A 22,234-nucleotide genomic window follows, 5' to 3' on the forward strand; every position below is an offset into this window, starting at 1 on the left:
CTGGAAGCCTGAAATCCATACAGATCTCGAGGGGAGGATGGGTGAAATCCAGACAGCAACGGGTAACTGAGAAAGGAAAAGTGTCTGCTGGGGCTCAACTGCTCGAAGGGATTTTGTTTTTGTTTGTTTGTCTGTCTGTCTTTGCACTCTCAGAGTATCTTCTTCCCAGCCATCCTGCCCCCTTTTCTTGCCCTTACGATTCATTTCTTATCTCTGATCCAGGAATTGAGAACTCAATTTATATTTATTTTACCCCGACAAGAACCTATCTGGCTTCCTTACATTACCCACAGTATTAGTCAAAATACAGCAACCTTCAAAAGAACAAAGGTCTATTTTGCCTAAGAGCTTTGAAGTACCTAGTCCATGGCTGGTTAAATCCACTCCTCCATGGTGGGCATCCTTGGGACAGTGATAGGGGGTAAGAGAGAAACAGATTGCTCACTTCACAGCTAGGAAGCAAAGAGGGAAAGGAAGAGCACAGTTCTCCACATACTGCTCAGGAGCTCATCCCCAATGACCTGTAGACTTCTTATGGGGCCCTAACTCCTGAAGGCTTCATCATCTCCCAGGAGTGGTGTGCTAAGGAGCAAGCCCTCAGTACACATCAGACGTTCAGCTCCAAACCAGAGCACAATGTCTTTGCTTTCACAGAGCCATCTTGAGAAACACAATTTTACTGGACCACAACAGACATGCATTTGAATTCTGATGAGTGTAGCAATATTTGTACCACACACCTCCTAACCTCAAGTATCTTAAAAAATATAAGACAAGGAAGGTTAAAAGCAAACAGTGGTACCTGCAATTGGAGTGAGTATGGAAAGTAGGAGTTGGAAGAATGATTTTAAAAGTGAGCACTTAGAGGGAAGACAGTTGGTCTTCTGTGAGAAGCTGTGGTCATGTATGGATGTGGCCTGTTTGGAACAAAGGGAAGACATCACATGTGGAATGAGTTTAGTGAGGTTTGTGTGGTGTATAGGCAGTCATTATCCACAAAGCTCTGGAGTGTTGGGGCTCAGAGTCTGAGTCTCATAAATATTGTATGTGCTGTAAACTGACCGTAAACCTGAGATGACTCAAGGACCCAGAGAAGTAGGAATTTAATGCAATAAATGTTGCACATTTAAAATATTATTATTATGTTGCATGATGGGGACATCCACCTGCCAGGACACACTCATGGAGTTCAAATAACAACTTTCGAGAACTCTCTTCTACCTTATGTGAGTTTCAGGAATTAAACCGACTGTCCGGTTTACATGGAACTCATTGTATTCACTGAGCTCTCTCTTCGTACCTGTACTTGCTAATGTTGTAATTCAACTCAGTTGGATTGATGTGCCTAAGATATTAAGCCAAATACCTGGGGTCTCTCCTAAGGTTTCTGGAGGGAAAACCAGCCCCTAATGTGGGCTGCACCAGAACAGACAGGTATCAGGTAGACTAAGAGGCAAGGGACAAAGCCTAAGGGAACAGGCATGTTTCTCCCTGCTGCCTGGGCTGCCATGACTTGAACTACTCAGCTGTACCACTTTAACTTGCTATATCAAGTATTTTGTCAAAGAAATCAGAAAAGTAACTAATACAGCTTGCAGCTGTAGTGGCCGTTAGCCAATGGAGAAAAGAAGTGTGAAGTCATCAAAGGAAGAACAGGGAGCAGAGGAAGGTGGAGGTGAGGAGAAAACAAGACAGGTCATATTATATTATCTATCTAAAAAGGGAGCCAAACATTAAGAAAAAGTCTAGAAACAACGAGTGTCAAAGCAAATGAAAGCCCTGGGAGGGAGGGAGCACTTGGGTGATTTTCCCTCCCCTGCCTTCCCCACAGGACAGTATTCAAGAAAAAGACCAAACTGCATCTTAAAGTATAATCACTCTAGTGTCTGCTGGGTACGTGACTGTTCTTGACAACTTTGAGATGTATCAGAAATGAGCATGCTGCTTAGTCCAAGACAAATGAGCGTGAGAAGGACAGAGGAAACCTTCTTTCATGTCAAGGGACCTTGTTTGTCTAAACCCTGCCAGGATGAGAATAGTATCATAAAACTTTCCATTCTTGCTTTAGAGAAACAGCAAAGGAAATGCATCAGCTGAAACCCTGGTCAAACTTCTCACTTCACAGCATAAAGTTGGAAGCTTCAGGAAATTCTGCTAAGACAGCTTCCAGCAACCGTGTCCATTCATCATACAAGCCTTGCATTTGCTGAAGCACTGAAGCTGTGACCCAGGTTCTGGACCAAGAAGGGTCACAGCCCCATACTCCTTGGTCTTATTTGGCTCTAAATAAAGCCAAGTCTTAAGACCCTGGTCTACATGTAGGCTGAGTGAGACAACAGCCGTGGGTGCTACATTGACTGAATAGAGTCCTGTTAACCACAGGAAATAACTGTATTTTCACCCTCAGTCTACCAACATAGACTCAATAGAGGGTTTTAGTGATGTTCAAGGGCAGTGGAATACAGTACACAAGATTATTTTTTCTTTATACATATAAAACTGGAACACTAATGTTTAATATGTACTCAATTCACCAACAGCAATGTGAACACACATTTGCTAGGATGTTCTCTTCAGTAGTCACACGTCCTGATATTCTTAGATGGAAAGGAGCATCTCCTTCTTCCTAACCTAGCCCAGGTTATCTCTAAGTATGAGAATGTCCACCCAGCCTGGAATTTGGATCGACCAGGACATCAGAAATGGCAGTGATAGGATACTTCAACTCTATATCTCATCCACATTGGTTGTACAGCATTCCTCCTCTGAGTGTTATGAGTTCCTGCTCATGATCTTCTGCAAAATGGGAATGAAATAATCACACTTCTCTGTGTGACTGTGTACCTCTACATGCACTGACATTTGTCCTTTGTGTCCTTATTTTCTTCCTACTTCTGAAGATGAACTGAGCTCTCCAATGTATATCATCAACTCCACTCAGGATACATTAGATGCCATCACTAATACCCACTTACGAGCATCATTCTGGCAAGGCTCTTTCCTCCCTTCTGAGTCTGCAATTTTTACTAATTTATTCCCATCAGCAAATAAACATGATACTTCTATTTACCCCTAAGTTGAGCTCACTTCCTCTACAGTTCCTAACCTGTTTCTGTTTCCTTTACTGGTCACCCTTTTTAAATGAATGTACAACTGTGTCCAGTTCCTTTGATTTATTTCCTCTTTGTCCTCTCCAGGGCGCTTTAATCCCTACCTACTAAAGTGAAATCAATCTACTCACTGTCACCAAGGACTTCCAGCATGCGAAGTTCAGTCCCACCTCAAGCCGGCTTTGCTCAGTGCACCTAACCCTGTGTTTCCGGTGCCACAGTGCAGTTCTAATTCACCAGTGATTTTCCAGTCAAACATTGCTGCTCTCTCCACTTCTTTCTTACCTACTACTACTAACGTTTCCCCCAAATAATCTATAGATGATTTCCTTATTCTCTGAAAATTCAACATATTGTTGATATTTACTCTTGAATAAATTACCTTTTGTTTGTTGGAAGCCCTGCTTCTTGTATCTAACGTCATGGCTGATAGCTGTATGTCCAACTTAACAGTCTGGATGAATTCCTACACTCCTTTCCACAAGATTTATCCTATCTAGAATTTTCTATAACTCATACATGGACCATTCAATTTTTACTTGTTCCAGCCACAACTTTTTAGTTATTTTTGATGCCTGTTTGCATGCTTCTGTTTAAACTATGAGAAAACCACATTAAATAAGACTTAAAATAGGTACAGCACCTCAGTACTGTCTTATCTGCTCCATACCAGGAACTGTGCCATGTCTCACCTCTTTCTTACTGGTCTATACCAGGTTTGAGTCTTTCCACTTACATTCTAATTGTAACACAACTCTGTTTCTATCTAGATTGCATTGAGTTAATCACTGTTAAGCCTCTCAACTGCTCCCCATTTTCCTCAGAGTAAAAGTGGACTCTGTAGAGAAGTCAGAGATGATCCTTCCCAGGGCTTACCTCTGAATTTCATTTTTTCTCTTGCCTCTCATTCCACTCATTATTACTGGAGCCTTGAGATTTTCTGGATATGGCAAGCACATGTACCCACCAGCTGTTTTCTACATCCAACAATCCTTCCCCCAGATATCCACGCTGATCCCCCTTATCTCCTGTGTCTTTGCTCAAATAGTAACGTTGAAATGAAGTTTTTGTCAACTGATTATTTCATTATCCCAGTCTCGGACCCACAGTATCATTCAAAATGCTCTGACTTGCTCTGTATTTTCCAACACCTTTGTCCTCATCCAGCACCCATGCACCATACAATGCCCACCCTTCTCTCATGTTGTTTCCTAGTATCTTTTCTACTAAAACAGATATGTGAGAAGGGCAAGTGCCCCATCTACTTTATTCAGTGGTTCATCTTCCGTGTCCAAAATAGTGCCTGGCACAGAAGAGTTATCCAAATAAAATACATTGGGTGACTTTAGAAACATGCTGTATCTCTTTTACCATCATACAACTTTAGAATGGAAGTCTCCCTTTAATTTTTTTTCTTTTAGATAATCACCATTCGACTGAAAAAAGAAAGTGGACTCTAAGAATTTCAATGATTTTCAAAGACCACACAAACAAGTAAAGAACACATGGTATACCTGCCAAGTATTTTCCAAGTCCCATATAGCTATGCTACATCTTAATATAGTGTATGATTTTAAAAGAAAACAATAACAATTTTTCTGACAGGAATAGTCATTACAAATTTAACTTATGTTCAATTGTTATTGAAATTCTACCATTATAGAGAACAGATATGGTCCTGTTAGATTCTTAATACATCTATTAAGTGGTTATAATTATAGTATAGAAGTCATTTTAGCTATTCAACAGTGAATTTTTAAAGCCAAATCCAAGGATGTTTATGTTATAATGAGATTGTGCTCATTCAATATGTAGAAATCCATAGAATTCAATAGTATTAAGCCCCTTTAAGAAACCAAGCATTGTTTCTGATTTTTGTAGTTTAAAATAGCAAGGCAGATTTGTTATATATGGTAAAGTCACTAAAATACTTACCTAGTTTAAAGGACAAGTTCTCAGGAGATCAGCTCCTTTCCATGTTTTTAAATGTGCACACACATTGTAAATGTGCACACACATTGAAGACATAAATGGCCTGAGCATTTCTAGTGGGTGGGAGATGCAGAGAAGGCAATGGCGTCTTTATTCCATAATATCAATAACTCACTATTTGTCAATAATTACATTATGTGCTGAAGACTCAGTAATAAATTATAACACTTGGTGTATTTCTCACAGAGCCAAGTCTAGTAGGGGAGGTAGCATTTAAGACAATGTATATTGGACTCTGGACTGACAGCTGGGGAATGTGCATGGGACCAAACTAGGCCCTCTGAACATGTGTGAAAGTTGTGTTACTGGATCTGTTTGTGGGGCCCCTGGCAGTGGGACCAGGACTTATCCAGAGTGCATGAAATGTCTTTTTGGAGTCCATTCCCTGTAGTGGGACACCTTGCTCAGCCTTGATGCCGTGGGGAGGGGCTTGGTCCTGCCTCAACTTGGCATGCCAGCCTGTGTTTACTTGCCAAGGGAGGCCTTACCATCTCTGAGGAATGGATTGGGGGTGGGGTAGGGGACAATTGAGGTGGGGAGGGAGGGAGAACTGTGGTTGGTAAGTAAAATGAAAAAAATAAATAAATAAAAAAGACAGTGTGTATAGTCAGTCAGAGACCTGGAGTTTTCAAAAGAATTGCCAATGAGCCAGTCTTACTCAGACTGAGAACGTACCTCACTTGGCTTTCACATGTTTTAATAATTTTGAGTCTTTAAACCTTGAGATGTATTATAAAGAATCCTGATTTACTTGAGGAACCTTAAGAGATGCTAACTTTTGGCTGGCCCATGTCCCACTGTGGAACTGGCAGGCTAGAGTCAGAGTGGTGGCCACTTCTGCAAAGATTCTCTCTCCTAGTTTGCTCTGGTTTCTGTTCACTCCTGGCTTCATTCTTATTATCCTGCATGATGCCTTCAGGCCTTTGTGCTTGCAAGCCCTACAGAAAGTGGAGCAACATAATTGGCAGAAGCCAGTGAAAATAAAATCCTGGGGCTTTATTCAAAAGCTGTAAACAAACGTCATCTTTTCTTCCTCGGTGGCGCTGCTGCTGCCCTGTCACAGCAGTCGGTAGTTTTAATTTACTTTCTCATGTCACACTCCCTTGAGCATGGGGGTATGTGCCTGCCAAGCCTTAAAGACCCCAGCCTGACCCTGACTCCACAGTAAAGATAATTTCCCTCAGGCAAGTGGACATGTGAAGTCCCTCCAGCCGGGTAATGATGGAGAGGCTGGGCAGACACTACTAAAGGCATCCATGGGAGAGGGCAGGGTAGAACTCATGAGTCAGATCTCCAAGGCCTGGCACAGGTTCCACTATCCCATTGGCCTTCACTGATGACACAAACCCATTCACATCATCAGGATTTTCATACGTCAACACAGCACATTAATCCCAGAGCACTGAGTTCTCTTTAGGGACGACTCAAGAGCACTGACTCCATGAAGGCGCCTGAGGAAAGGCACACCAGAGCTGTGAAGGGCTGGCCTGTGTGAAGTGAAGCAGCAGCATCTTTCAAGGGCTGGCAGCGCAAAGCACACGAGTTCATGGTATATCAGAATGGAGGATGAAACGTAAGGAAGGAGAGCATGTCAGAACCCTTCAACTAGACACCTGGCGGTTCAAAATCATGAGGGCTTGTAAAATAGGGGAGGGCTTGGTAAGCAAGTTATGTTGTCCAGTGACTCAGACACAGCACCTTAAAGTATGACAGGCACAGAACTATTGAAATTTACGCATTCATTTTTCCAAGGGATATTCTAAGAACTCCAGATTCTTCTTGACTTAATTCCCCAAGTAGGAATCACTCTGTCCAGACTGTAATCCACTTTTGTGATTTTAGATAAATTGTTGAATCCCATCTATGAAATGAGGATCAATGGCAAATCTGCCCCCACAGGATTTTCATGAGGAGGGAGAGAAAAAGGATGTCTTGGACGTGTGCTTTACCATGTATGTAAGCACAGACCTTTGAGCTGGGAATGTGATTCTTATCAGGATTGACACCATGAAGGCTCTGAGCCATCCCAGCTCTGTATGGCTCCATGAACGCACATTTTATTACAGAAACATGGCTGTTGGCCTGAACACGCTTACACTTTGGTATATCAGGACAAAAAAATCCAGTTGCACGGGATATTTGACCTTTTCCAGAGCATTCCACAGTGCACTTGAGAAAGACACAGAAAGGAAGGCCATGCACATCCCAAAGGACACGACTCAACAAAGACATTCAAATATACAGTTGTTTTGGCCTTGTGTCTCAGGACCTGGACTCAGTCCTATATTTCCATCATTTTATCAGTGAACTCTATGAGCACAAAGGGAATGTGTATAAAATGTGAATAAGATAAGCCTGAGTGGGACAGTAGATATGATGGAGGAAAACACAAGGATTTATTAGAGTGCACCCTCAAAAGTGTTTCATACTGCAGTCATGGTGGACATCCATCTCTACAGCAGCATCAGGATAGGCCATCTTACGCTCCTAAAGCCACAGATATTTCACAATGTCGAGCCTAGAATGGTGCTTAAATGGTGTTTAAATCTTAAAAAACACCTAAGGCCTATGCCTGTCCATATTACTCCTAATGAAATGTGACTGCTCAAGCGGATACTATGGGTTTAGCTATCATTAAATTCAGCAGTAACTAAGAGTAGGGAGGTGATCCCCTGTATCACTCTGGAGTGAGTTACCAGAGGACACTGAGTCACCGCATAATTCTGGGGAAAGCCAAGACAAATGAGCACAAGCTTTGAGAAAAGCACCTGGGGGAGGGGGCTTGAGACTTTTCCTTTGAAAAATGCCCCTCAAAAAGTGCCAGTTCAAGCAGGACATGATGGCTCTTTGCAGATATAATTTTGGCTTAATGTGGGAAAAACAAAGTAAAATTGTGTTTATTGCAAAGAATCACATCTGAGCCGGTAGGCAGAATTAAAGGAAGCATCTTTGGATCACTGTCTAGATTGTTCCACACTAGAAACAAAATGATGTTTCCTGTAACCACAGCTGTACATTACAGTCTAGGCTAGAGTTGGCAGAGATAATGTAGGTAAGCCTCTTAACATAATTCAGGAGGCTTAATTACATAATCGTTAAGTTCACATCAAAATCTAAGAGTTTAATATTCACTGATTTAATCTTTGCAGCCTCAATTTATTATGAAATTGAAGGCATGTGGTGCTACACAGAGAGCAGATGTCCATAATTGTGTTTACGTGTACTGAAAGTAAAGGGGCAATCTGTGTTCATTAGCCACTCACACGTAGATATATGAACACATACAAATATATACACACATATATACATAACACACATTTACATGCATAATACATACACTCAATATACACACACAAATGTACACACATGCATACATAATAAACATATATTACACATGTACACATGTATACACACAAATACACATACATACACACACATAAATACAGACATTTGGAAAATCTATTTCAGTATTTAAATCTAAACAGTAGAGAAAGTGAGGCTTCTTTTAGTACTATTTATATTCATGATGAAAGAACTCTATAAAGCAAGTCACAGATCTATCTTAAAGCCCCCATTCTGAAGCAGATGATTCCACCCAAAACCCACACAGCGCAAATGCAAAATAGTATTACCATGCTAATACATTGTTAGGAGAAGAAACTATCAACTCAGAGGAAGAAACGTGTACAGACTGAAGAGGAACACAGGAAAAGGATGAGTGTGCTGGCATCTTGGAAGGCTATCAGAAGAGTGTTGTGCATACACATCAGCAAAACACATAAATTAAGGCTAGAATGAAAAATGAAGGGGGCAACAAAATGGAATTCAGCATGAATTTGATTTACACTGTGAAATTTAAAAATATATCATAACATAAAGAACAATCTAAACATGTTACATAATTAAACCCCAGCAATAGTTTAAAAATATTTGCAGAATTTAATTTATAAAAACAAAGAGAAGCAGTGCAGCATGAAGAAATGGATCACTCCCAGGGTCAGCAGTGTTGGCTCAGAGATTGCAAGCCCTTGCCACAGCCCAGTGACCTGAGTCTGACTCCGGGATCCATAGTGGAAGGAAGGAGCCAACACTCTGTAGGTTGACTCTTTTCCTCCATGGCATGCCATGGCACATCTTCACACAACACAAATAAATAAATAAATAAATAAATAAATAAATAAATAAATAAATAAATAAATAAATGAAAACATAACGTTTTAAGAAGCACTAACAGCGATTTTGTAAAAATGTCAGATGGTATTTGTCATGTCAGATACACAATAAACATTAGATGCTGGAAATCACTAGGTCATTGTAAGAAATAGAAACATATCATTTTTCTTTACAGCTAGTAGATATGGATAATATGAGACTATTGAAACTGATCTCATTATTAACAGCTATTTTGTGAAGATAGTATTGATTAATGCATTTTTACGCTGCTAAATTTCCCATTTAAGCAAAATATAACTTTTGAAAACCAAATGTGGCATGGAATAAAAAAGGCAAAGGTGTGCTCTTGAGAGCACATGCGTAAACACAGTGGATTCAGATTGTTACAGGACAATGCTTCTGTAAACCAGGTGCTGGATCTAAGTGCAGTTATCCAATTAAAGTGACTAGAGTCCTTGGAGACTGTCTGGACGTAGGGCTGTGGCAAGGAACCAAAAATACTTTCTGTTGCTAAAATCACAATGATTTGAGCCCAGAAGAAATGGTAATGGTATTAGATTATAAAACAAAAATAAAGAAGCATGTATGAGTCCATGGTGATAAAAATGATTAGTTGGATAAGTAATGCCTAAAAGGCAGGGGAATATCATAAAATATTCCTTCTCTTAGCAGTCTAACTTAAATGAGAATATCCACGGAATTGACAAATTAAATATTCAAAGACTCTTGTGTGTTAATTATAGCATTAGTACAATAAATGAATATCTAAAATAGCAGTTTCCATTTTGCTAAATTAGTTTACAATCATTAGAATCTCATTTCCACGAAACATTTATGGGAGAATGCTGATATGTGAGACATAAAAACATACATTTTATTTATGATGTGTATTCCAGCTCATTTAAAGTACATTTGTGAGTGTGTGGATGTGTCTGCTTACAGACATAAGAATGTTTGTAACCAGTTGAAATAAAAAGCATTTTCAATCCTATCTACTGCTTTTAAACAAATTGTGTAATGTATTGCCTTTGCTCATATAATTCTTACATGTAGATAAATTAGGGAACATGAGCACACGTCTCAAATATCCTTATCAATAATAACTTGTACTACAGCATGGACCCAATAGATAACTTTACTTGATTGTTTTTTTTTTATCAGTTCAAAGAGCATTATGTGTTTTTGTCCCATATTGCTTTGTGTGACACAAGTCAGGACAGAAACTGAAAGAGTGATCTGCCTCCATCAATGAGGAAGGCTATAAATTGATGAAAGGTAAAGAGATTTTTAATTAATCAACTGACTTAACTAATTAATGTTATTCTAGCTAAGCAGTATCATTTGAAATTTATTTAAGTATTCTAAAAGACACAATTACTTTCAAGACTCATTTACATAAGAAAATTACATTATTTTTTCATATCAATGGCTTACTTAAAACATACTCCCTGTGTGCTGTTGACCAGAAGGTAAAATGTTAACAAAATATTTAACTTTGAAATTATTGAGATAATATTCTGTATTAAACAACTTCACATTATACTTTAGATTGTAACATCTAGGGAATTTTATAACACAAAAATAATATAAAATGAAAGAAATATCTATATAATAAAGTGAAAATAAGAAAAAATATAAAAATTGGTTAGTGAGTGCACACTATACCACAGCTTGACTACAATAGTTCATGAGGGAGATCAGATTGTTAATGTACTGTAACTTTTAAACTTTTATTTTTAATTTTATATGTATAAGCATTTTGCCTTCATGCATGTTTACATGCCTGGGTGCTGTTGGAGGCCAGAAGAAGGTGTCCTCCCCTGGAAATAGAATCACGGTTGTGAGCTGCCATGTGGGTACTGAAAACTGAAGCCAGGTTCTCTGGAAGAGCAGCCAGTTCTCTTAACCATTGAACCATCTCTCCAGCCCCATTTTACTTTTGAAAAGTGTAACTTTAATCCAGGAGCATTGCTCTGGTTAGATACAAGTTGTGAAAAAGTTGTGTCATTTCAAATATTTTAGAACTTTGTTTTCATTGCTGGGCTATTTGAGGGGCTTCAAAAGGTAACAAAATCAGATACCCTTTGTTTCTGCTCTAATTAATATGCACTGAAAACCCCCCAAGGAACAGCCTGATGCATTCTGTCTCTATCTGTGATCCTTGGGTTCTACTAGCCAAGCCTGTTTTCTAGAACACAAGTGACTCTAGCTCATAGTTGTTAGCCAATGCAGGTCCAACTGTGATCTTTGGGTTCTACTAACCAAGCCTGTTTTCTAGAACACAACTGACTCTAGCCCATACTTGTTAGCCAATGCAGGTCCAACTGAAGAAAGTTGAACAGTACTTTTTTTTAAAACACACAATTATGACAAGTTTCCATCTTGATTCATGTGAAATTTGAGACTTACTAGATTCATTAATTTTAAAAATTAGCATAGTATTATTAAGAAAACTTCTACAGACAGGGATAAAAACCCAGTGTGAGCATGAAGAACACTGGCTGTTCACTGGTGTGGACGCACTAAAGTGGAAGACGGGCCATCTACAGAAGACAACTCTAGAATTCTATTATTTCCAAATAGAATTTAGGAAGGAATCTATCATCAATCATGTGAGGAAACATGAAATTTCAAAATTATTTCTCTTATTTTTTTGAGATTATAATTACATCATTATCTCTTCCCTTTTCTTCTTTCCAAAGCCTCCCATATACCCCTTTGTGCTCTGTTTCAAATTGGTGGCCTCTCTTCACATTAATTATTGTTGATATATTTTATATATACATATAATCACTGATATATGCATATACATATTAAACTCATGATGAAATATAAGCAATGGGACATCAAGAGAAAAAATTGGGAAAACATTAATTTTATAAAAGTCCATCCATACTTTGTTATGATTGCTTTTCTTAAAAACAATAAAGAACGGATTTTAGAAGTCAGTGTTAAAGAAATGCCTTTTAATTTCCTCTAAACACAAGATTCCCAGCAAAATACTAGTTCAATTATGACTGAACTACTGATGTCAATAAATACATATTGTTTTGTTCTTGTTAACATTAGTGGATTCACAACAACAATAGTTGATAGTGACATAGTATTGTTAAAATTTTCATTATGCTTGCTAATCAAGGTATCAATATGGCGAACATTTTGCAGTCATCTGTCATCTATCTATGATCTATCTATACATCCATCTACTATCTTATCAATACATCCATCTCCTATCTATTTAGTTGTCAATTTCTATTATTTTCTCTTAGATTCTGTCTATACAATCCTCTGTTTATACACATATACAGTTCCATGAGTATGCATACGCATATGTGTGTCTTTGTATACCTGCCTGCATGAAAATATAGCACTCAGATATGATAACAGAATAATGCACAGAATCAAATCTTCTTATAAGTCTTAGAATAACTGACAAGATGTCCTCAGAATAATGTAAAAGTTCTGTATCACTCTGTTGTCTGTTCAGGAACAGTGAGAGATACCAAGTTCTGAAATATCTAAGAATTTAAAAGCACATGATTGATTCTCTCTCAGCTATCATTTGGGAAACTTGTAAAAGTAGGTGAGACAGTAGCACACTCTAAAGCAGTGGTTCTCAAACTTCCTAATGCTGCGACCCTGAAATACAGTTCTGTGGCGATCCCCAACCATATAATTATTTTTGTTGCTACATTATAACTGTAATTTTGCTATTGTTATGAATCATAATGTAAATATCTGTGTTTTCTGATGGTCTTTGGGGGTTGTGCCCCACAGCTTGAGAACCACTGCTATAAAGAATGCACTTCCAGGAACCTTTATGTAGTTAAAAAAAAAAAAAAAAAAAAAAGGACATGGCAAGCAACCCTGAAATCACACCCACTGCAAATTGACAAATAGCCTCCCATAGTCCACGGCAGAACACCGTACAGTCTGTCATGAGCTCTTAATCAAAGGCACAATTAATTGACTCCTCTCTATCTCATTTTACCACGGTTTCTCATTTTCTTTACTGAGCCAATGATTGGTGAAAAGTGACTTCTTACCCTTTGGGTGAGATGCGATGGACTCCTCTAGGGAAGGAGCCGTGTCTCCGTCATTGCTCCTGCTGCCTCCGGTACCTTCCTCTTTGTGACTGTCTCTCTCAATCAGTTTGTCCACTGTAGCGATAATGCAGTTCAGGCTCTTCCCCACGTTGGCCCACACCCTATCCTGAAGATAGCATGGGTGTCACTACAGGTTTGATTACCAGATCATCACATTAACCAGCTTAGAGAAGCAGCCAGAGGTACCGTCATCAGAGCATTGAGAGGCTACGATAGTCTCACTATTGGACCAGATTCAGTGATACACAAAATCTATCTTCTCCCAATAAGGTCAAGGTTAAATTCTGTTAATTCCTTAGTTAATATAGTATCTTTGAAACAATAAAGTACTATATAATATTAACCAATAATTGAGCATAAACTGTGGCATTTTGCTAGATACATGTCTTATTTATTCACACACAAAAAATACTAATACTTTATTATTTATTTATTTATTTATTTATTTATTTATTTATTTATTTATTAATTAGTTTTTCAAGACAGGGTTTCTCTGTAGCTTTGGAGCCTGTCCTGGACTAGCTCTGTAGACCAGGCTGGCCTCGAACTCACAGAGATCCACCTGCCTCTGCCTCCCAAGTACTGGGATTACAGGCGTGCGCCACCACCACCCGGCTTCTAATATTTTAAAGAAAGACTATCACATCAGAAATTGTCTGTTCTTATGTCAACATTCATATAACAGAAAAACTTGTGGACTTAGGTGTGTATCACTGCAGTGCCCTCGGTATGTATGTATGTATTTATTTATTTATTTATTTATTTATTTATTTATTTATTTATTTATATAGCAGAGTTTCTCTGTGTAGCCCTGGCTGCAACTCACTCTGTAGACCATGCTGGCCTCTAACTCAGAGAACCACCTACCTTTGCTCTCCAAGTGCTGGGATTAAAGACGTGCACCACCACCACCCGGCAGTTACCCTCATCCTCATGTCACCAACATCTTCCAGAATGTGTTCATAGACTAAAACTCTGTCGCCACACTGATAATCTGCCCTTCCCCAATGGCAACACATTTCTGACAACCAGATCCTTAGATCTGCTTTTTATGCATGTGATGCACTGCAGCTACACAACTCACATCGTTTGTGTCTCCGCTCTGTGTGATGCACTGCATCTACACACCTCAGGTCATTTTTTGTTTCCTGGGAAACAGCTCATGATCCTAAGGGGCATCTTTACCACTGGTGTCCCCAGTTATGACAAGCTTGCACTTTTTGAATTTATTGATTCATAAGAACTGCACTACATTTTAAATAAATATTTTAAACATAGTCGCTTTGCTAGAGGAGACCAGTCTCCCTTCTTCGTATTCTTCTTACATAAGTTGGACACATAACTTGACGAAAGTGGTGACTCTGTCTCTCTATACAGCTATGAACCAAGTGGATTTGTGGTGTTTTCCACAAAGATAGGAGTGTTTCAGTGGCTACCTCCTCTATGACAGAGCTATATCAGATACCTGGAATGCTGTTAACGTAGAGATAAGTAAAGCAAATACTGAATACTAACACACCATCACTGGTTTACACATGTCCCTTAAGTGTGCATTTTCCATCTAAGTTAATTCTGTAAACACAATGATTTGGAACAGGGCAAATGTATGAAGAAAAACCCATAGCTGAATTTAGATTATTTGATTGTTGTCTTGTAAAAGTTAAGTTGAATAATCTAACCATGTGGGTTAGGTACACAGTTACTCTGTTTAGCTGAGAAAGTAACAGAATTTTCTTTTTAAGAGGCACATCCAAAGTGAGAAAGGTAATCTTGAGGATTTATGCACCACATGAATGTTGGACAGTGGGCAAAGCACCTCGTTTCTGAGGTCTCACTTGCCACCTAAAATTTGAGATGATAATTCTTGCTCCACCTCCTTCACCATGGTGCCGTCTGCGCACTGTGCCTTGTGTGAAAGTGTTCAGGGGAAATCATTACAGTTTAGTAGGCCCACATCCAGCCCAGCCTGGCTTTCCTCAGTGTGTCAGGCTTGCTTTCTTTCAGCCTGCAATCTTGCTCGTGAAGTATGCTATTAATCACAAATAATCATAACAATCTCTCCACAAGAGGCAGATCTTTCCTTCAAAGCGCAGCAAGGACTTCCCCTCTCAGGGAAATTAAGACACTAATCACATCTGCGGATTACATCATCCTCTGTGTGCTGCCTGGGGAAATGAGGCACAGGTGCCCCTTAGCTGGGAGGGAGCTCAAGAATGCAGAAAATACTGGGCAAAGGAAGAAGCTGGAAGGAAGGTCAGGCTCCTGTCAGCTTTGGATCTGGGGGGAATCTATCCAAACACAGAGACTTACTAAATGACCTATGACCTCTATTCAATACATCTTAACCACTGCTACCCACTTTATCTGCAAAGTGATAACATTAAGGAGTGAAGCAATTCTCTAGCTGATCCTGGGAATAAACTATTGCTGAGAAGCAAACAAGAAATAGATTCTCCTCCATTTTCACATTAGCTTTGCATGGAAGACAAATTTTCAGTTCTCTTTCTGCTGCCCATTTTGAAGGAAGCTTATGTTTTGATCCTATTGGCTCTTAGCTGCCTTTCTTATGTGAAGGAATACCAGAGATGACTTATTTTGCTCTTAATTCTGTCTCTGAAGAGCCAGAACACAAAGATATTTAGAAGGGGATTTGATATCCACATCCCTATGGGGTTCTCCATTTGTGTATCCCAAGACTACAAGATTCCACTGGTAGAGAACATGACTTCAGGGGTAAGCAAAGGCACTGTTTTTGGCCTGAGGAGCACAGTGAAGCTTGTTCACTGACCAAGGCCCTCAGGAACACAGTAATTGTGACAGATAGAAGGCATACATGCAGTTATTCATGGTCAGAGGACATTTCCTGAGAGTGAGAAATGGACAGTCTCTTATGCAATCCTTACATGCAATGAGTGGACAATCAAACTTTTATCACAACAGCTGCAAACCCTGAGCAGAGCATTCCACTCTTCACCTGTGGAAGGGGAACTCGGCTCCCCAAAGGTGGGGAAACTGTGCTCTGCTCATCACTGTCGCCTCCTTTATGATCTCTGCAGATTAAACTTGCTGATTTGTGCCTGTCTCTAATGCTAGGCTGTAAATTCTTTGAGAGTTCTGTTTTCACTCTATAGGACAGGAACTATCCCTCAGCAGACTTTTAGAAGTAAGGAAAAAGGATGAAAAGACAGAAGGAAACAAGATGATGGGGGGAGTTGCTGTCTATATTCATCTAGCATCTATATACTAGTTAATTTCACCTTCAAAAAAACATCAAATAAGTACATATTTTGACTCAGTTTTTCTGAGGGATAAGACTTTAGATAAAAGAAGAATAATAACATTCAATAGTAACATGGAAGAAATAAACTGGAACTTCATTTCTCTTGACTCCAAAGACTTGATTCCTCCAATGAATGAGTGCCCAGATAATGATGGCGTACCATGCCACATAGGACAGAGTCAGGAGAAGATGCTCCCATGCAGGGTCAGAGAGACAAAGGCCATTTCACAGCAGTAAGGTTAAGCTTCAAGTATCTGAGGTTGGACATGAGACCAATAGAAGCCATATTAAAATACATCCAACTACAACCACAGGTTAGCCACACACACTTGTAAGTCTGATACAAAAGGTGTCAAGGACGCAGGACTGAACAAGACACTTTAACAGTTGCCCATTGGTATACTTCAACAAACATTAAGTGGCTTGGCTAGCGGAGGAGGAGGAGGACATGTTCCTGATCCACTTCCTAAGTGGGATACACAGAAGAGCAAGTAGTCCAGGGAGGGAAGACGACAGTTCAATTATGAAGCAACTGGACTCAATCATTTTGGAAGCAGGACACTAAAGACTTATTGGCAAGATTCTCGAAAGGGAACCTGGTTATCTGAGTTCTCTCCTAAAGGAGCCCATTCCTTTAGATCTGAAAACATACACAGAAGGCAGTGAGCAGCAAACAGGCCTTCTCATTCGGATGGTTATTGCTGTGCCAGTCTGTGGCCGGGGCTCCTTGAGCCTCTGCTGCTGACATGATGGGGCCTACTCCTTTTTCCTCTCTATGGCAATCACACTGTACATGTCAGTCTGTTCCCAGGTTGAGGAAAGGCTGCTTAGTGGTCAGTGAGAAGACACAGTAAGTACAGAGATGTGACATTAATCCACATCTCTACCCTTCTCAGGCCAGAGGTGCTAAATTAAACTCTAATTCTGGGTGGCTCTCCTGCGCCCAGAGAGGTTTTAAAACAACCATTCCCCATCAGAGATCTAGCTTGGAAGGCCGTTCCCCAGAAATAGCAGCAATTACCCTACTGTGAAGAAGCAATAGAAGGTTGGTAGTTTACAGGCTAACCTTTACGAAATGGAGCCTGAACTTTAATTGATGCCCTTAACCTTGATGAAGACTCCAGGACTACCCTTCTCCTGAGAGGTTCTAGTCACTGAGGACACAAAGCAAAAGGGGAGCTATGGCAAAACTGACTCCATTCTAAGTCAGGTGCTGATCTAGGCCCTCATTTATTTGTAGGTTAGGATGTAAGCTAACATAAAGGTCAAACCCAGTGGCATAATTGACCATGTTTGATAGATGCAGTAGCATGTAACAGCGGGATCATTACAGCTGCCAGAGTGAACCATGAAGGTAGAAAGCAGAGTGATTACCCAGCATACCACGTGTTTATGAACCTTGCAGCATCAAGAGAGAGCCTGGATCAATAACGAACTTGGAAAAGATAACTCAGTAACACTTAGATGATCAACTTTTATGAGGCCAATTTTTGATCAGCAAGAATGCAATAACTCAATAACTCAGCCAGAACTGATGTGGATGTCCAAGGAACAGAGAGAGAGAGAGAGAGAGAGAGAGAGAGAGAGAGAGAGACAGAGAGACAGAGAGACAGAGAGACAGAGAGACAGAGAGACAGAGACAGACAGAGAGAGAGACAGAGAGACAGAGAGACAGAGACAGAGAGAGACAGAGAGAGAGAATAATTTTTCATTGGCTATAACTCATTTTTAAGGTCTTTGATTAGAAACACTCAGTTAACTAACAAGGTCAATCTTCTCTTCAACTCATCCTTGGGTTAAGTGGAGACTAGTCTAGACTAAACACGTTCTTTAACACTATAAATCTCTGCTCCTTGTACGAATTGGTAGGTCTTCTCTCTGACTCTTCATCTAGACTGTTAGTTAAAATGAGCTTCACATAAGATGATCTATAGAGCAACCAGCACATACATGACCCAGGCGACATAGGGCTCAAACACTTATCAGTGCACATAAGTCCACTACAAACACTAAGACCCATGGCTTCCACTGGAATCAAGAGCAATTTCCTGGCTTTGCCTATTATAGATCTTCCTGCTTTACTTTGACTCAGCTGCAACCAAACTGAGGTTTCATTCATTCCTGACTTCATCCTGAGTTCCAGACTATGCTCAACCTAATAGCCTCAGATAGCCACTGTTGCGAGTAATGACCTCTTCACATTCACTCTTCCTGTTGGGGTCCTTGTCCAGTCTCACAGTCAGAGAGAAGTTAGACCTAGCCACAAGTACTACGGTAATCTTCATCCACCCCCAGGATGAAAGCTTAGTGCCAGAGCTGGTCCTGTACCTTTTCTCAGCCTAGAGCCTTCCAGATAGTGAGGAAGACAAAGATAATTCTCATTCCTCTTAATCATCAGGAAAAATGCTGTAGCTAAGGCTACCATCCTTTCTATCCCCAAAACATCCTGTTAAAGTAGATCAGCACATGCTTATCAGGCACCTGCTAGGTGCTTGGTCAGTATAAACATCAAAAATATGAAGGAAACATTGGAGGAAGCAAAGGAAGCAATATTTCTATTGTGAAGCATACTGAGTTTTATGTCCACTGATGACACAGTAATGATTTTAACTTTTTTGGAGGGGGGGTTTGAGACAGTGCTTTCTCTGTGTAGTCCTGGCTGCCCTGGAACTCACTCTGTAGACCAGGCTGGCCTCAAAATCAGAGATCCACCTGCCTCTGCCTCTGATATGTGCCACCATCCAGCTCAATGATTTTAACTTTTAATTGAAAGTTGCATGCACACATCACTATACACTCATATAATTGTTAGCACCTGTTTTCACAGGTTATTACTTTTAATTGAATTTATGCTAATATAATCAGTCAGCTCTCTGTGTATAGCTCATCATTTTTTTTTGTTGTTGTTGTTTTACTTACTCGGTTTGGGAGCATCAAAAAATTTCTACTTTGAAAAAAAATCTCATTTTTTTATAGAATATATTGCTGTATGAAGGTACCTAGATTAAAGGTATTAATAAATTTCTAATGTATATAAGTACAAATCAATACAGTCATCAAAATATGTGATACTAGACCAGGAATTGGAATAATTGAGAAAGTATTCCCAAAGATATGGTGATATTCAGCATAAAACACCAAGAAGAAATCACTGTTACTAAATTTAATAGAATAAAACATCTCTGTGAAATCTCAGGTTGAGTTGGGGGATGACTAGTTATGGCTTTGGTCAATCCATCCAATCCGTTTTCCCCACATTGACACAGAAGAGTACCTTCCATTGGTATGTATCAAACCCCATGCTAAGTGCCGTAAAGCAGGGACTGAAGGTGAAAGTATTGATTGTAGGTTGGGAAAATGTAGCTATGGGGGGATTTCATGAATATGCATGCACATAAAGTTCTCATTTGGGGTTTCTTTTCTTTAATAGAACATTTGTGCATTTTAATGGACAGCCACGAACCCTGCTTAATCGCCTTTTGTAGACCTGAATAGTGGATAAGTATTCCAGGCACATATCTCCTGTGTGAAATGGACTGGAGAAGTTCAGGAATGCTTCCCATCCATCAAGGAAACTGATGAGCGACTATGTTCAGCTGTCACGTGGGGACCAACTGGCTAAATTCCCTTTGCCTCTTCTCTGCCCTTTCTGGTGCTTAGGGCAACTGCTTGGAAAGACCCCATTTTTTCTTTTTGCTAGAGTATTTTTTCTCTTTATTTATTCTTCTTTCATATAATACATCTTGACTGCAGTTTCTCTCCCTCCACCTCCTCCCAGTCCCCCGACACATACCTCCCCTCTCCCCTAAATCCACTGCTCCTCCATTTCCCTTCAGAAAACAGTAGGCATCCCAGAGAAGAACATGAAAAGAGAGCTGAGGAAAATACAAAATCCTTTCTTCTTCATTGTTTACTTGGTTTTCCCCAATGTAATAAAAAAATCAATAAAACAGGTTGTAAAACCAAATGAGTATAAAATTAATTCATTCGAATAGCCTGATAAAGAGCAGTTATGATTCAAGCTCTTAATAAATATAGTAACTCATGTCTTTTTATATAAATAACTGAAATATAGATCACTAAATGATAGAAATAGTTCATATTAGACTACATAATTTAGTGATTTTTGCTTTTTTCTTTAAAGTTGCTGTATTTCCTTAATTTTTAAAAAGGAAAAATAAATTATTTTAATGAAGTCAGTTTCACTATTTTTAAGAAAATTTAAGGTCTATATGGGGAAAAACAAAATTGTTTTTCTATATCAATGGTTCTGCTATTAATCTGTAATGGGAATTGATATTTAAAAGATATAGTATTATAAAAATCATATAAATTTTGTCAGCTGAAGAAATGCTGACTTCAAATCCTGGATAAATATAATGCCTAGCCTGCTGCCTAATTCCTCATTTCTGCTGTCTCATATTGACAGACACTTGGGTCAACCACATCATATAAGTGAAAGCAATCCACTCTCTATTATGTAACCACCATGCACCTGACCTTGTAACAGGAGAACTCTGACGATGTATTCCTTGTTAACTGTAAAACTGAACTTTATACTCAAGACAACGACCCCTATCATTTATTGGAAAGACCCCATTTTAATCACTGTAAGATTATTGCATAGTTGTATAGTGTGGCTGATGGATGAAAAGGAAAAAGATGGGACAAGGGAATAAGCTTCTTTGAATGTATTATTTATTTCAAATGACTAAATTAAAAACGACAGAGCTTTGTATTCTTTGGAGGAATACCAAGCAAAATTAAAACTGGTGCCACCAAATTTCTAAGACATTTAATTTCTCATGTACTTTGGCTCAGTAATCTCTGATGTAGTGATCTTGCAGTTTTTCTTCTCTCTGCTGAGAGATGAATAGTCACTATAGTGCTAAAGAGTGGGGAATATGTACCCAAAGAGGAGTAGTTGGAAGACGGAGGAATAGTCAGTTTGTACTGGGATATTAATAAATAATAATCAAAGCCACCCACAGTGCAGTGGCTGGTCCTACACCCATGCACATACAGGCAGCTTGGGACATTAATAAATAATAATCAAAGCCACCCACAGTGCAATGGCTGGTCCTACACCCTACATACAGGCAGCGCTGAGTGCACTCAGCAGTTTGCAAAGAGAAAGCCCTGATGTTGGGATGGAAAACTAAGACGGGGAATAGGGAAGAAACTGAAGGTGAAAAGGGGGGGTGGTGATCAAAGCACATTAGTTAATTGAATGAAATAAAAAGAAGCTGAACTTTCATAAAATTTCATCCTACCAAAGGGCAGCATAGTTCACAAATATTAGTAGAAGCTGGAATCTTGAAACAAATAAGGATTGGAGGAGATAACTGGGAATTTTTCACTATTTGGAGAATAAAAATTTTAATTGAATTAATGATTTCTAATACAGAACAATGCAGTGGACATAAGTAGATAATTACATGAAATTCAAGTATTATGTTATTCAAACTAAGAAGATAGATATGAGTAATACTTTAAAGGCTAATTTTAAATAAATTAATTCATTGTATAACTGTGTATTGATCACTGTTGGTAGGTATGAAAGCTGTTTTGCC

The 22,234-nt window shown here is 39.2% G+C and overlaps 1 protein-coding gene across 8 annotated transcripts in view; it reads right to left on the minus strand.

Annotated features, from left to right (window-relative positions):
- The window catches only part of Inpp4b (inositol polyphosphate-4-phosphatase type II B), a 359,360-nt gene that overhangs the window by 94,282 nt on the left and 242,844 nt on the right, over positions 1–22,234 (minus strand). For all 8 annotated transcript variants that reach the window (XM_059262652.1, XM_059262647.1, XM_059262649.1 and 5 more), the window contains one exon: positions 13,322–13,487. In XM_059262652.1, coding sequence (XP_059118635.1) covers positions 13,322–13,487 — 166 coding nt within the window. The remainder of the gene's footprint in view (positions 1–13,321; positions 13,488–22,234) is intronic.

The sequence above is a fragment of the Peromyscus eremicus genome, chromosome 5 (genome assembly GCF_949786415.1).
Source record: "Peromyscus eremicus chromosome 5, PerEre_H2_v1, whole genome shotgun sequence".
In the NCBI taxonomy this organism is placed as follows: Eukaryota; Metazoa; Chordata; class Mammalia; order Rodentia; family Cricetidae; genus Peromyscus; species Peromyscus eremicus.